This window comes from Equus przewalskii, chromosome 2, assembly GCF_037783145.1.
Source record: "Equus przewalskii isolate Varuska chromosome 2, EquPr2, whole genome shotgun sequence".
Taxonomy (NCBI): Eukaryota; Metazoa; Chordata; class Mammalia; order Perissodactyla; family Equidae; genus Equus; species Equus przewalskii.
The window spans coordinates 34,680,606-34,695,074 of record NC_091832.1 but is presented as its reverse complement, the minus strand read 5'-3'; the positions used below and the strand labels follow the sequence as shown (position 1 = coordinate 34,695,074).

General features: G+C 41.3%; 1 protein-coding gene and 1 long non-coding RNA gene across 17 annotated transcripts in view; one reads left to right on the top strand and one right to left on the bottom strand.

The window, feature by feature from the left end:
* The window catches only part of UBR4 (ubiquitin protein ligase E3 component n-recognin 4), a 128,205-nt gene extending 121,775 nt beyond the window's left edge, over positions 1-6,430 (bottom strand). For all 16 annotated transcript variants that reach the window (XM_070610751.1, XM_070610752.1, XM_070610759.1 and 13 more), the window contains exon 1: positions 6,181-6,430. In XM_070610751.1, the coding sequence (XP_070466852.1) occupies positions 6,181-6,356 (176 nt within the window). In that variant the 5' untranslated portion in view covers positions 6,357-6,430. The remainder of the gene's footprint in view (positions 1-6,180) is intronic.
* A 128-nt stretch (positions 6,431-6,558) lies between these two features.
* Positions 6,559-14,424, top strand: LOC139081982 (uncharacterized). The gene is made up of 3 exons (XR_011537563.1): positions 6,559-6,639; positions 13,391-13,578; positions 14,157-14,424. It is a non-coding gene; the product is annotated as an uncharacterized lncRNA (long non-coding RNA).
* The last annotated feature ends 45 nt before the right edge of the window (positions 14,425-14,469 follow it).

Here is a 14,469-nt window from a genome sequence, read left to right as displayed (position 1 = left end):
AAAGGCCAAAAGCTAAAAATGCCATGTGCTGGCCAAAAAGGGGTAGACCAGAGCACTCAAAATACTATTAGTGGGAGTATAGATTATAGTAACTCATTCTGAAGACCAAACAAGGCCAGCCCATAACGCAGTAACTTAAAAGAATCAACAACTCCAACAGCCAAGACGTGGAAGCAACCTAAGTGCCCACCACCTGATGACTGGATGAAGAAGATGTGGTATATATATAATGGAACACTACTCAGCCATAAAAAAGGACAAAATCGTCCCATTCACAACAACATGGATGGACCTTGAGGGTATTATGTTAAGTGAAATAAGCCAGATAGAGAAAGATGAACTCTGTATGACTCCACTCATAGGTGGAAGTTAAACATATAGACAAAGAGAACTGACTGGTGGTTACCAGGGGAAAAGGGGGTGGGGGAGGGCACAAGGAGTGAAGTGGTGCACCTGCAACATGACTAACAATAATGTACAACCAAAATTTCACAAGGTTGTAAACTATCATAATCTTAATAAAAAGTTTAAAGAAAAAAAAATAATCAACAACTCAAGGGAAGAAATCATCTGATAGATGCTAAAATCCAAAATTCAAAATTCATTAGGTACCAGAGCCCCTCTCCCCATACGATACAGCCAGATCACAACAAGTCCAGTGATTTTTAACCACATCCCTTATGTGAGCTGAAGAAATCCTCTCTTCTTGTGAAAATCTGAAGCCCAACTAGGTCTAAAGGCTGGATACACTCACATCATTCTATCAAATCAGATGCTAATCCACAATTCATGAAACAAGACAGCAAAGAAAACACTAAAATGTATCTTATTAAATGGAAAAGGCAGAGCGATGCACCTAAATAGTTTCCTCAGAGAGTTAATTCTCCAGCCAGAAGTACCAGCCTAGGAAGGGAAATGTAAACAGAATGAGGACTCTATCCACTTGCCAAATCAACACAGGAGCCAAAACGACAAGTTCAACATTTGGAAGGTGCCAAGGCAAGTGACAAACCACCTCAAACAGCACTCAAGAGTCTGGCATTGCAAACATTTTGCTATTTGGGGATTTATCAAGGATAAATGGGTATTTATCAAAGATCAGTTCCCTATCTTGGAATAACTCCTTCACCAAGAAAAAATATTTACGGAGAACCTATGATGTGCAAGGATCTTCCTGCCCACCAGGGATCATTTCTCCTTACTTGACAGAGGGAAAAAAGGAGGAAACAAAAACCTTTCAGTATCAAGTAGCACTCAAAGTTTCTGGTGGCCGTCACATTGGTAAGGGTCATAGATCTAAACTCCCCTGCTTCTACCTCATACACTTAATTATTCCTTCACTTCCACCCTTGTACTTTCTTATTCATTGTTCTAAGATTTTCCCACGCTGTAATTTGACGTATCTGAGTTATTTACCTTCTCTGCTTTATTTCAAAAGTTCAGAGTTGCTTACCTTCCCATTTTTCAGCTGACCAGGTTTACAGAACTAAGAGAAAAACTACTCACCCAAAGGACAAACTTATTCTGTTGCTTTCATTCCCATTTGGATAATGAAATATACCCAAAATATAGGAATAAACTCATTTAATTGCCTCATTCAATGTTGCCCCATTGTGATTTAATAAACCCTACTTCCTGGCCTAGAAATACACAACTGCCTTATTCCAATAAAGAAAAAAGAATGCACTCTGGGGACAGATAATGTTGGCATGGAAAAAATGGAGCAGACTTGGGGCAGGCCCCGTCACCAAGTGGTTGAGTTCGCACGCTCTGCTTCAGCGGCCCAGGGTTTCGCAGGTTCGGATCCTGGGCACGGACCTGGCACCGCTCATCAAGCCATGCTGAGGTGGCATCCCACGTGCCACGACTAGAAGGACCCACAACTAAAATACACAACCACGTACTGGGGGGTTTTCGGGAGGAGAAGGAAAAAAAAATGGAGCAGTCTTGAGCTCCATTTACAATTCGCCTAAGATAACTAAGAATATACCTGAGGAAATGGTTTTAAAAAGACTTGAAAGAGGGAGTAGACATGTGGACATGTGGCCCAAAGAACAACGTCTATCTCTTGATTTTAATGAAACAAGTGTGTATGAGTCAGCTAATAAAGATAGGCTGCCATACTTCCTTACTCCACCCTCATTCCCTAAGAATCTGAGAGACATCAAGACACCTGAGAATGAAAAGAAAGGGGAAAAATGGAACAAAGGGCAAGCAGTTAAACAGGAAGGAGAAGAATGAAAAAACTGGAGGCAAACATAACCCAGAGGAAGAAAAATAAGGCGACGCAAAGGTAAGTATCTCTCTCCTACAGGCGGTCAAGCTATCTGCCTCAAACATCTGCTTCTTCCCGAAACACCGCTGGCAGACAGGGGATCTGAAGAGTTTGCATTCCACACAAAATAAAGGCGGTGCAGAGTACAAAGAGAAACAGCAGCTAAGCAGCCAGGTCAGAGAAATCCAACTTGATATGTAAGTAAAAAAAGAATGGCCTAGGGCCTGGAAATATTTAGGTTTTTTTAGGAAGAGGTGGAAATCTGAGAGGGCAAACTAAAAGACTAAGGATTCACCACCCTTGTCCCTCTTAGATAACATACTATTCTTATCTTTTTTGTAAACTGTGGAAGCTCCACAAACTCCTCTCAACCCAGCAGAATCATAAAAGGCCAAGTACAGACTCCACTACGCTTACTCGTTTCATGATACTTGCAATCATCAAACAAGTAAGCATAATGAATACATTAATGGTTATATTCATTTAAAAAAATGTATGCTTACTGAACATGTGCTGTGTGTCACAGAGTACTTAATACACATTAACCAAAGAACTGAAAGCTTTCAGAGAGTCCCTCATACTCTTGACAATCCTGTGGTGAAGACATGGAAACATTAACTCGTCAAGAGGTCTAATTTTACAATTATACTCTATCACTTGGTGGCAGGCTTTCTTTTATTTTCTGTAGGTCAATCACAAACCTATGTCCTACTGCATATAAACTCAAGATCCTAGCATTAGTGCATTCCTTTCTCCCTTTCAAAATTTTTAGGAAATGACCATGCATTATCTATTGGGGATGTTGTAACAGCTTCTGCCTTCCCAAGCAGGTCTCTCTGGCCTAAATTTTATCAAATAGCTGGGAGGCAGAGACTCAAAGACGCTTATCACTCAGGAAGCCAGGACAGGCAAGCAAGGCCTGGCTCAGGGAAAAGGGGCATATTTTTTTCTTTGTAATCTACAAAAAGTCAGTCAAATTGTTCAAAGACAACCATGCTCACCAACATCTCTTGCACAGTTAAGAAAGGAATTCTATATTTGATAGGACATTAAAACATAAGACTACATTCAGCAATTATACTAATTAATCCCACACATAGCATGCACTCCATTAAGCTAGTTCTAACCCTATTTCTGGTCTGGAAAAGCAATGGTGTTTGAAAGATTTTCAATCTTTACTTCCAAAAGACATGCTAGGAAAAGGGAATAGAAATGAAAATGAAGTGCCCTTTAATTAAACTCAGGTAACTTTTAAAAATCTAGTAACACTTTTAAGAGTACCTTCCCAATTTATCCGTGCTAATCTATTCCTCCTTTGTTTCTCCGTTTGCTTACAAGTCTTACGTAACAAATAGGGTCTGAACCTAGGGATTTTTTTATCTACTTTTTCTTCAAACCCCAAAAGTCAATTTCAACCATAAAAGCATGGAAGAATAGAGAGACAGAAAGCAGTACTGGGCAGTCTCTTAGGACACGTGTCATCATCCCCCACAGTCAAGAAGGGAGGAACTCAGTGGATGAGCAGGTTGCGAGGTAAGAAGTAAGAGCTGGCATCATGGAGCCAGGTCTTCAAAAAGAGTAGTAGACTGCAACAGAAAAATAGAAGGTCCTTGGAGGCAAGGAAGAAAAACACAGCAGGCATAACAACAGAACCACAGAAGAAGGGAGCGGCAGTCACAGATGTAAAGTAACAGCCTAGGCACTTGAACCTTGGATTAGCTACAAAACTAAATCCATCTGGATAGTGCTAGCTCTGAGCTAGTCCTATACTCCAGGGCCACAACAAATTTGCCACAATTCTGACACCCTTATTTTGTTTTTTTGAAAAGCAAATAAAACTTTCGAGAAATAGAATACTGATAGGAGGGTACTAATTTCTGTGCTCTAAACCAGAGGTTAGCAAACTACGGCCTGCTGGCCAAATCCGCTGGGGCTCCTGTTTTCGGTACAGCCCACATTTAAGAATGGTTTTACATTTTTTAATGGCTGAAACAAAATCAAAAGAAGAGTATTTTGTAACATGTAACTATCACATGAAATTCACATGTCAGTGTCCATAAATAAAATTTTTGGAACATAGTCACACCCACTCATTTATCTAGTGCATATGGCTGCTTTCTCCATACAATGGCCAAGCTGCCTACTCTACAGAGACTGTATGGCCCGCAAATATTTACTATCTGCTCTTTACAGAAAAAGTGTGCCAACCTCTGGTCTACATCAAACTGAACTTGATATGTTCAGTTGTTTTAACCATAAAGAACTTGTAAGCCAGATATTTCTTCTGGAAATTTTTCTTAAGCTCATATTCCTCTCACAGAGCCTGAAAAGGACACATAACAGGCTTTCAAAGTTAACTGAGCCACAAAAACCAGAACAGAGACTTCAAAGATCTTGCCTTCCAATAAAAGTCTGCGCTAGTAAACAGCCATTGGTTTGGACTTCTTTTTTAAACCATGAAGAGAGATCTTACTAGTGACTACAAACACAGGCTCCTTCCAGAGGCTGGAGGGAGTTGCTGAACTATTATGGTTTAAAAGCCAGGAGCCAGGAACACCAGATGTATGGGAGGGTGTCAATAAATGACTTTATAACCTACTCAGCTCATGTCCATAAAAACATAAAAGCAAATGTTCTAAAAAGAGTGGAATATTGTCAATTATAAGTAACATAAGAGTATAATTCAGGGAAAATACCACTAATCCAAATGTTTAAAACAGTTAAAAAGAGGCTACACAATTTGATAGTATCTTCCATACTTGTTTACATCTTCATAACATTCTTGGCTTAAAATTAGATAAGAAAATCCATCTGTAAAGTTGACTGTGAAGTTACCGAACCCAACCATTATCTTATTATAATTTGTTTTTTATAAAAGAAACTGCATCCAAAGCATCACAAACCTAAAAAAAAGCACTATAACGAACAATTTGTCAAATCCTGGGCCTCCCTTGAGTAATAAATTGCAATTTCCGCCTCTCTGGATAACATGTAGATATACCCTTCTTGGCATGAAGCTAAAATGACCCAGTTAGCAATTGTACAGAGTCGCTGAAGTAAGGTTTGGAAATGAATGTGAGTGGCTTTAAAAGCATGTCTACAATTAAACGAACGAAACACTGCTCTAGGCCAGGTAAGTCAGGAAAAGGGAGGCACTCTGATACCACGGCCCTGTATGAACACAACTCTCACAATCTAAGAATCTCTGTACAAAAAGACAAAACCACGTAACAGCAAACCAATAAACAGTTCCGTTCGTAAAAGAGTCTGAAGACATTTTATCGAAAGAAAGAAAAAAAAAAAACCTATTTCTTTGGGAAAATGACCTCTCAGACTAACACACCGAAATACTGCAAATCAGACAGCAGCAATATACAGTAAGTGCAACCGGAAAAGAAAGTCATCCGGGGTCACTAGTGGCTTCAGTGGCACAGAAAAAGCACGTGCCCGCAGTGATTACAGCACCACCGAGACCGTTATTAAGTTATGCGGTAGGTCTCCAATCTAAACCCCGGGCTCCGCTCCGGCCCAGGCTAGGGGGATGAGTGCGAGCGAGAAATGCAAACTCATCAGCGCTTTGACCTTAACACGGGCAGCCCCGGGAACGTTCCCCTAAGAGCGAGATGCATCTCAAAGTCACTCCCAAACAGGTCCGGCCACGCCCTCCCGAGAGGGCTTCCTCAAAAGTTTTGCTCGCGAGGGAAATTGAGGCACAGACGATTTACACGGGCTGGCAGAAAGAACCCCGGACCAGCCGTCGTCTCTCGGGGCCGGGGAGCCCCGAAGCCGTGGCTGAAGAGGGGGTCCCCGAGCGGCAGGAGGCAGCCCGGGAAGCGGGTCCAGACGATCCGACGACCTCCCCTCCCCCTCCCCGCGCCCGCCCCGCCGGGGCCGCCGCCCGGTACCTCTCGATGACTGAGGCCACCAGCTGCGGCAACTCCTTCATCTCGAAGGCGGAATAGGACGCGGACAGCAGGGGCCGCACCGCCACCTCCCAGCCCGGGGTCGTCTCCGACCCCGTCGCCGGGGCCCCAGGCGCCGGCGCCCCTGCCGCCGCCTCTTCGCCGCCGCTCGTCGCCATCTTCCGTCGTACTACTGCGGCTCCCTCCGGGGGCTTGCCACCGGCCCAGCGCCGCCTCCCGGGAGGGGGCGGAAGTGACGCATTCGGCTCGTCAGACGGTGCGACGCAGTCGCTGGCCAAAACACGCGACGCGCGGGGACGGCCTCCAGCCGCTCGCTCCGGGGGAGTGTGGCGCGGCGTGGGGGCGGGTCGGGGGCGCTGCGCCTGCGCAGGACGTGGAGCTTCAGATGAGGGCGGGGGAGCATTAGCCTCGGCGCGTGCGCGCTGGGAGTCGTGCCTGGAGGTAGGAGCAATGTGGGTTAGGGGCACCCGGGAAAGGTGAGTTTGGGACTTGGTTTCAGTTGGCAAGACCAGGGCAACGGAGTGGACTACGCATCGGCGAATATACTACTCCCGGCCCGTGACAGCCGAGGACGAGGAGACCGAAGCCTAATCACTGGCACCCGCTTCTTCCCTTCCCCAGTGCTCCTCGTGATAGTAATACTACAGCGCTTCAGAGTTTACAAAGTTCGTTCTCCTCACACCACCTCTCGCTGTGCTGTAATCCCTATTCCTTACTTTTCCGAGTTCAATCCCACTTATGTTTTGGTTACCCCCCATTAGTGATTTTACCGGCCCGTGTTTGCATAGCTCTCTGCATTTTGCCACGTAAGGTTCTGTTTTCCCCATTTTTCTACTGGCAAAGAATGTAAGCTTTGACGAACAGGGGACAACGTCTAGATTTTTGCCGATAAAACTATCTGCGTTCCAGATCTCCGAGGGAAAAGCAGTTTGACTGGAGAGTTTGACTCAAGGAAAGGTGTGCGTGCGTTGAGGACATTCTTGGGCGGGTGCGGTCCTGGGGGACGACGTCAGGCTCTCGGCTCTGGCCCACAGTCCGCCTGAAGAAATCTTCGTGAGAACCGTGAAGACGGCTTGAAAATCCTGAAGCCCTGAAATTCTCCCCCAGGTTTTGGAAGAGCTCCTTTTGTTACCAGTGTAGATAAATTGGTACCTGGTGATCAGTCTGCACTTTTAGTAAGAAAAGACCTATTTTACATTAGAAATAAAATTCAGTCAAGGCCAGTCTTGGAGGAGAAGTAGCTTCAATGATAACAGTAGGGATTTTCCCTTAGTGTCTTATTTATATCAGGGGATAATAACAGTAGGTTTCTTAAACATAAAAATATGAAAAATGAAAGACATGGAGAAAAACCTTTCCATAACTGAATACTGCACTATTTTAAGATACTGAACCAGAGCCCTAAGCAGAAGGCTGGAGACCAAAAATGTTATAGTGGCTCTTGGGAGATTTATTTTATTTTACCAAAAGGACAAAATTAACCTGCAAAGGTTCTCTTGGAGAGGTTTCAGGAAATAATGAAAGGTCCGGTGTTCCTGCTCCCCTCCCCCCCATCTGCGGCAGCTGTAAGACAGTAAAAAGGCAAATGCAGACTATCACAAGGAGCTTTGCATCTGTACCTGAACTCACATTATTTACTTGTTAACATTTATGGCTCGGATTTCAGGAAAGCACTCTAGGTAAAGATCTTTCTTTATAGATACCACATTAATTTCAGCATTGGAGGTTTGTTCTTGTGTTGCTACAAAAATTTGGAATGGCATCTACATTCTAAATGTAGACAACAAAGAAGCGGGCTGAAAAAAGACTTCCAGATGAAACAGCAGCTTCTAATACCTCTGGTCAAAAAAATAAGATAGAAACTAAGAATAGTAATTTTTATGAGTTATTAACTGAAGGACTCAAAATACTAGTTCCTTTGTAATCCCAAATGTCTGGGCAAGGAACTAAATTTTAAAACGGATAAAAGAGAGATATGATATAGGAAATGCAATGAAAGAAAAAAAATTAAGCAGCCACAGCTGCATGTTGTGGTTTAAAGATCAGTGTGGGAATACGGACTAGGAGGAAGCATGAGGGGGTCTGCTGGGAACTGGCAAGTTCTATATCCTGACACAAGTCATGGTTACATGGATATACACACAATATTCATTGAGTTACATACTTACGATGTGTACACCTTAGTGGTTGTAAATTAGACCTCAATCTAAAACAAGAAGAGGTCAGTGTCACTGCAGGAACCTCAAAAGCAAGAGATAATGGCATTTTTGTTTCAAAAATATTCCATCTGATACATAGTTGCTTGAAATAAGTCCTACTGGAGACGGTGTGTTTAGAAACAATTAGATGAATAAACCATAGCTATTAGCTCCCAGAGGCCAACAAAGGTCAATCACAAAGTTACAAGAACCAATAGTGCATATTTTGTGGAAACTCCTAATGCAACACTGAAACCAGAAATGGACAGCAGCTCCTTTTTGGTAATTCACAATCAACGGAAATTTGGTTTTTTAATACCAAGAATGTAAGGAAATAGATTAGAAGCCTAATTCAATTTAGTAATATGATACGGTCATTTGTAATCCACAAGTATTGATTATTTTTCCCATAATAGTGCATTCTGTATGGTATGAATTTAAAACAAAGAAGAAAATGTGCTTTGCAGCCTTCTTGCTTTAAGAGAAAGAAATAATTTTGGCAATTGCGCAGGGACTAGAAGAGAATGTCAGTTTTACAGAGTAGCAGAAAGCAAGATTTATAGAAAACTGAGGAAGGAAAGAGCACAACTGAAATTATCAAAATTAGAAGGTGAACACCCAAATTTACAATAGCATTCAGTAATAGCCAATGTGAGTTAACGCTTTTACTACAAAATGAAGCTTAGATATACTAATTCAGCTTAAACCAAATAACATAAGATCAAACATACATCCCGAGTTTTGTTTTGTAAAATGATTTTTCCATTCCTCAGATCTGCTATTGCCATGTTTTAGGATTTACACTCAGCAAAGTTTTGGACAAGATTGAGAGACAGGAGAGAGAGACAGGAAGGAGAAGGATAAAGCAAATGGGGTAAAACGTTAACATTTGGGGAATCTGAGTGAAAGGTATCTGAAAATTCTTTGTACTATTCTTGTAACTTTTCTGTAAGTCTGCAGTTGTATCAAAATAAGTTATGGGGCTAGCCCAGTGGCGCAGCGGTTAAGTGCGCACCTTCCTCTTCGGCAGCCCAGGGTTCACCGGTTCAGATCCCGGGTGCGGACATGGCACCGCGCAACATGCCATGCTGTGGTAGGCGTCCCACATAGAAAGTAGAGGAAGATGGGCACAGATGTTAGCTCAGGGCCAGCCTTCCTCAGCAAAAAGAAGAGGATTGGCAGCAGTTAGCTCAGGGCTAATCTTCCTCAAAAAAAAAAAAGTTAAAAGAAAAAAAAGCCTTGTAAATACTTCACTTTATGATTAGAGTATAATGACATGTGGCAGGCATTTAACAGAAGGAAAGTAGTATAAAGTCCAGAAAAGTGGAGTCAAAGGATTACACTGTATCCTCTAGCACTGCTGGGGGGTGGGGAAGGGCTATCTGGGTCAGAGGAAGTGAATATTCTGGTCTCTTTTGCAGATAAATGCCTAAAAGAAACACCATGCATAGGATATTACACGCCATTCTTAACTCCATAATAACCAAGCAAACTTAGCATAGCATTTTAACTTGCTATACAGGCTTTTGCATAGCAGAGAATAGACACTCCAACTAGCAGACGTAAGTATTCTAGTCCTCTTTGCAATGAGTCTTCTTTATCGATAACCTGGCATTCTGGTTATCAGTCTTCTGCTCTAGCTTATTTTATCACAGCACATGGGATAGACAATTATCTCCAAACCCATAAAGGACAGTGGAGCTGATATGAGTAAGTGTGCCTTTGAAATGTATTTTTGCTTTCTTAACTTTCATTCTTCCAGATTGCATGTTAGGTAACAGTAGACAAGAGTGTGCTTCAATCTAAATCTATGGCTAGTTTATAGAGATACTTCCTGAATGGCCTCAGTCTCTAAACCTGGAAAAGGCACCTCTCGGTATCATGGCTCAGAAATTTATATTAGCCTTAGTGCTAGTGGAAAAATGGCTTCTTGGTTGGAGGTCAGTCTCAAGTGACATCACACTCAAACTCCTTAAACAATGAGGAGGCAGGTGTGCAAACATCCTTTATGTCACTATAAATCCTTACTGGAAAGATGGTCTAAATAATACAAGACAGACTTCCCTGAAAGAGTATTTGATTGATCTCATAAAAGTCTCTAATGGAATAACACTTAAGAATTTCAACCTTGTGACCATAAAAAAGGGTATGAGAGATCCATATCGCTAATATGGAAAGCTCTCCATGATGATAGTAAGCGATAAAATCCAGGTGCAGAACATCATGTGGTCTGGAGAGCTCCACACCAAATTGTTCAGTGGTTATCTCTGGAAAATAGAAGGTGGGAGTAGGTTTTAAAGGAGAGACTCACCTTAATTCTTCTGGCATTGCTTGTTTATTTTTTTACTTACATAGCCTGCTTAAATAAATTTGGCAACAAAAACTGAAGTAGTTCATAGAAAGTACCAGTATCTCCTTCATTATTGAAAGGTAGGTGGTACACCTCAGTTGACATTTTACAAAAAAATAAAAGTGCATAGAATGTTGTCTACCTTGTTTTGATTATGGAACGATAATTGTCAATTTTTTAATATTAAGGTACAGTCGTGCGTCACTTAGCAACAGGGGTATGTTCTAAGAAATGTGTCATTAAGCGATTTCGTCGTGCGAACATCGTAACATGCACTTACACACACCTAGGTGGTATATAGCCTACTATATATATATATATATATACACGTAGGCTACATGGGACTAATCTTAGGGGACCACTGTTGTCTATGCACTCGGTCTTTGACCAAAACGTCATTATGTGGCACATGACTGGTTGTTATAAAGAATGTTTTCCAAAGCCTATTTGGACTTTGAGTCTAAATAATCAAAGTTCTTTTTATTTTGTTTATATACGTACACATAAATATAATATACCAAAAATGTATCTTCCCCTTTCAAAATTGAAATTATGGTACCACAAAGCTTATTTCCCATAATGATCTTATGAACATTTATTTTAAGCAGTAAAATAGGGTTTGTCAGAGCTCATGTTCCAGAGCACACCAAAAAAAGGTGAGTAGGACTATCTCTTGGCATTTCAATAAATATAAGAATTCCTTACTAAGACACCAAAAGCACTGTAGAAATTTAAGAAACTAGGGACAAATGTCAAAGAAGGTATAACCATTTGGGAACAATTTGTCAGGTAGCAGCTTCATGGTTAAGATAGTGGAGCGTTCAGAAAACAGCTTAACAATCCCTGAGAGACACCGATTAACTGAAATAATAAAACACTAGGCCGCGTCACTCAGGAAATTGTGTGGTTAACCAAGAAACTCGGAGGTCCGGGGCAGCCAGAGTCAACAAGGAAGGCTTCATGGAGTTCAGATTTGGGACAAGCCAGATTTTGAGAAGAGAAGAAAGCATTCCACATAAAGAATACAGAGAAAGAATAGATTCATGACATAAAATTTTAAATGAGCAGAAATCAGGTAAATCTTGGGATGACTCTGATAATTGTAGCTTAGGACTAGGCTCTGACAGAGAACAGCAATTTATAAGGGCAGTGAGATTACAAATCTGAAATTACCAAGCTGAAAGACACCTTACAGACCACGGAACCTGTGCCCTCACACAATCAATGAAACACATTCAGAGAGGTTAGGTGACTTGCATTAAAGTCTCTAACACATTCTTTAGCAGTATTTTTTCTGTCATACTTTGCTCCAGAAAAGACTTAGGGCATCTCTATGAATACAAGATGTTCAAAATTTATTCGCTGAAAAAACAAGTAGCAGAATTAAATAGCATGATCCCATTAATAGTTTGTATACAAGAGCACAAAACTCAGGCTATCAATGCCCATGCGAATTATTAATACTAGTTCACATTCAAGTAATTTTTATACTTTAAATTTTTCTATAGTGTGCATGTTCTATTTAAAATCAAAGGGAAAAAAAGGTTAAGTGACTTAAGAGAGAGACACAACTATTCCTGATACTGAGCCCAGAGGGACCAGAGAAGAGGCTATGACAAAATACTGGCCCAAAATTCAACCTAGATGCACAGCTAGTTCTCTGCACATCTGGCTTAATCTAGGGATTGATTTTGAGTGCCCTGAAGAAAAGATGGATTATAGATGGGGGGGTGTCCGCCACAAATGTGTCTCAACCAATCTCCTTTTGTGTTACATTTGTTCTTGTTGCTGTCTCATCACACAGTTAATTTTCATTTTATCGTGTATCACTGCATTTGTGTAAGCTGTCCCAGGTGTTTTTTGTAACAAGGAGTAACATCTATCATTAAAATGACAGAGCCTGACAAGGATTTATGGCTAAACAGAGGGCTAAAGGATGCCTTCAAGAAGTTCCACATCTGCTGCAGTGCAGACAAAAGGGTGATCAGGATCCAGCATTTTACTCTATAGAGAAAGGTAGAATGAGTCAGCTCAAAATTTAGAATTGTGGACTCAGCAAAATAAATATTAGAGGAATGCTAACAAAAATTATTTGAGTTTCAGCAAAGTTTAAGTCTGGTATTTCTTAAACTGTAGGGTAACTTGTTTATTAAAGCCACCCCTAATTTCTGACCATAAAGCCATATTATTTGCATATGAGCCTGCTCACCTTTCTTTGCTGGGAAGGAGGGGAGGGGAGCAGGTGTCAACCTCTTCCAAAAGTGGTATTAAATCACTAAGCTACAATCTTAAGAGGGTAGGCGGGGCATAATACATTACCATTTAACCCCCCTTCCAAAAAAATTCTCTCACCTCTCAAAATTAAAAAAAGGTTCTTACTGACCCTGAATTTCTGTTGTAACTGCAATTCTGTATTTAACTTATGCATGTTCCCCAATAAGTGATTCCTGCCCAGAGTCAAAGGCTAAGGAAAGATCATAAATAAAGCCACAAACCAGTTTACCTTATTCCCAACAGGGACTAAGAATCACTAAAAACTATTTAGTTGCAAAATTTTACCAAAAGATCTTGTATGTTGACAACTAATAAAAAAATAATATGAAAAATACTGAAGAATCTACCTTTTTTTTTTTTTTTGAGGAAGATTAGCCCTGAGCTAACTACTGCCAGTCCCCCTCTTTTTGCTGAGGAAGCCTGGCCCTGAGCTGACACCCGTGCCCATCTTCCTCTACTTTCTATGTGGGATGCCTACCACAGCATGGCGTGCCAAGCGGCGCCATGTCCGCACCCGGGATCCGAACCGGCGAACCCTGGGCTGCTGAGAAGCAGAACGTAAGAACTTAACCGCTGCGTCACCGGGCCGGCCCCAAGAATCTACTTTTTTAAGTGAAACATTGCAGGGGGCTCCAAAATTAACCTAATTAGTGAAGAAGGGGGAACAGATGGCTCAAGAGACATGCACAGAAAAAGAGGAACACAACACAAGAGATGAGAGAATTGAGAGGAAACCGTTTCAAAGCCATAGGCAGACGCTGCTTTAAGATTAAGAAAGGTTGAGAACTAAGAAGACTTAGTTTTGACCATGTCATTAGCTCTAGCTATTTTAAGCACCTGCTTTGAGGTAACTTTCAGTAAAATAGTAATGATTAAAGCTGAAATACAGGGAATTTTACACAAGGGCAGATAACCTCCCTCTCGTTAGCTTGTTCTTTCAGATTCTGGCACATTCATAGATAAATGAAAACTAGAATCTAGCAGATTTACTGGGCCGTGCAAGCAGAACAGACAGTAAGGCAAAAGCTAATGATACAGCTTGCACATATTTATACAGGACACTCAAAATTCCAGGCAGGCTTTCTCAAAACTAGGCCAGAATTTTTTTTTAACTCATACTTACTCTCTTCTCCTAGGTCACTGTGAGCAAAATTTGCCTTGAGTCGGGATGAAGAGATGCCTGTTTTTTTCTGGAGATACTCAGATGTTCATTCATTCATCCGTTGAGATCAATTTCACAATCTTATTACTAAAGTAAAATTCTTCTCACTTTTCTTCCCTCTCTGCCATAATCTACCATCAGCATAGAACCAAAGATGAAAAATTATGTTTTTAAATAACACAACGGTTATATGATTAAGTTGGCATGCTTCCTGATTAAAATACACTCACTCCATTTCCACAGTGGTTTTTGTTCCCTCTAATGCAAAAGTAGCCTCAAAGTGATGT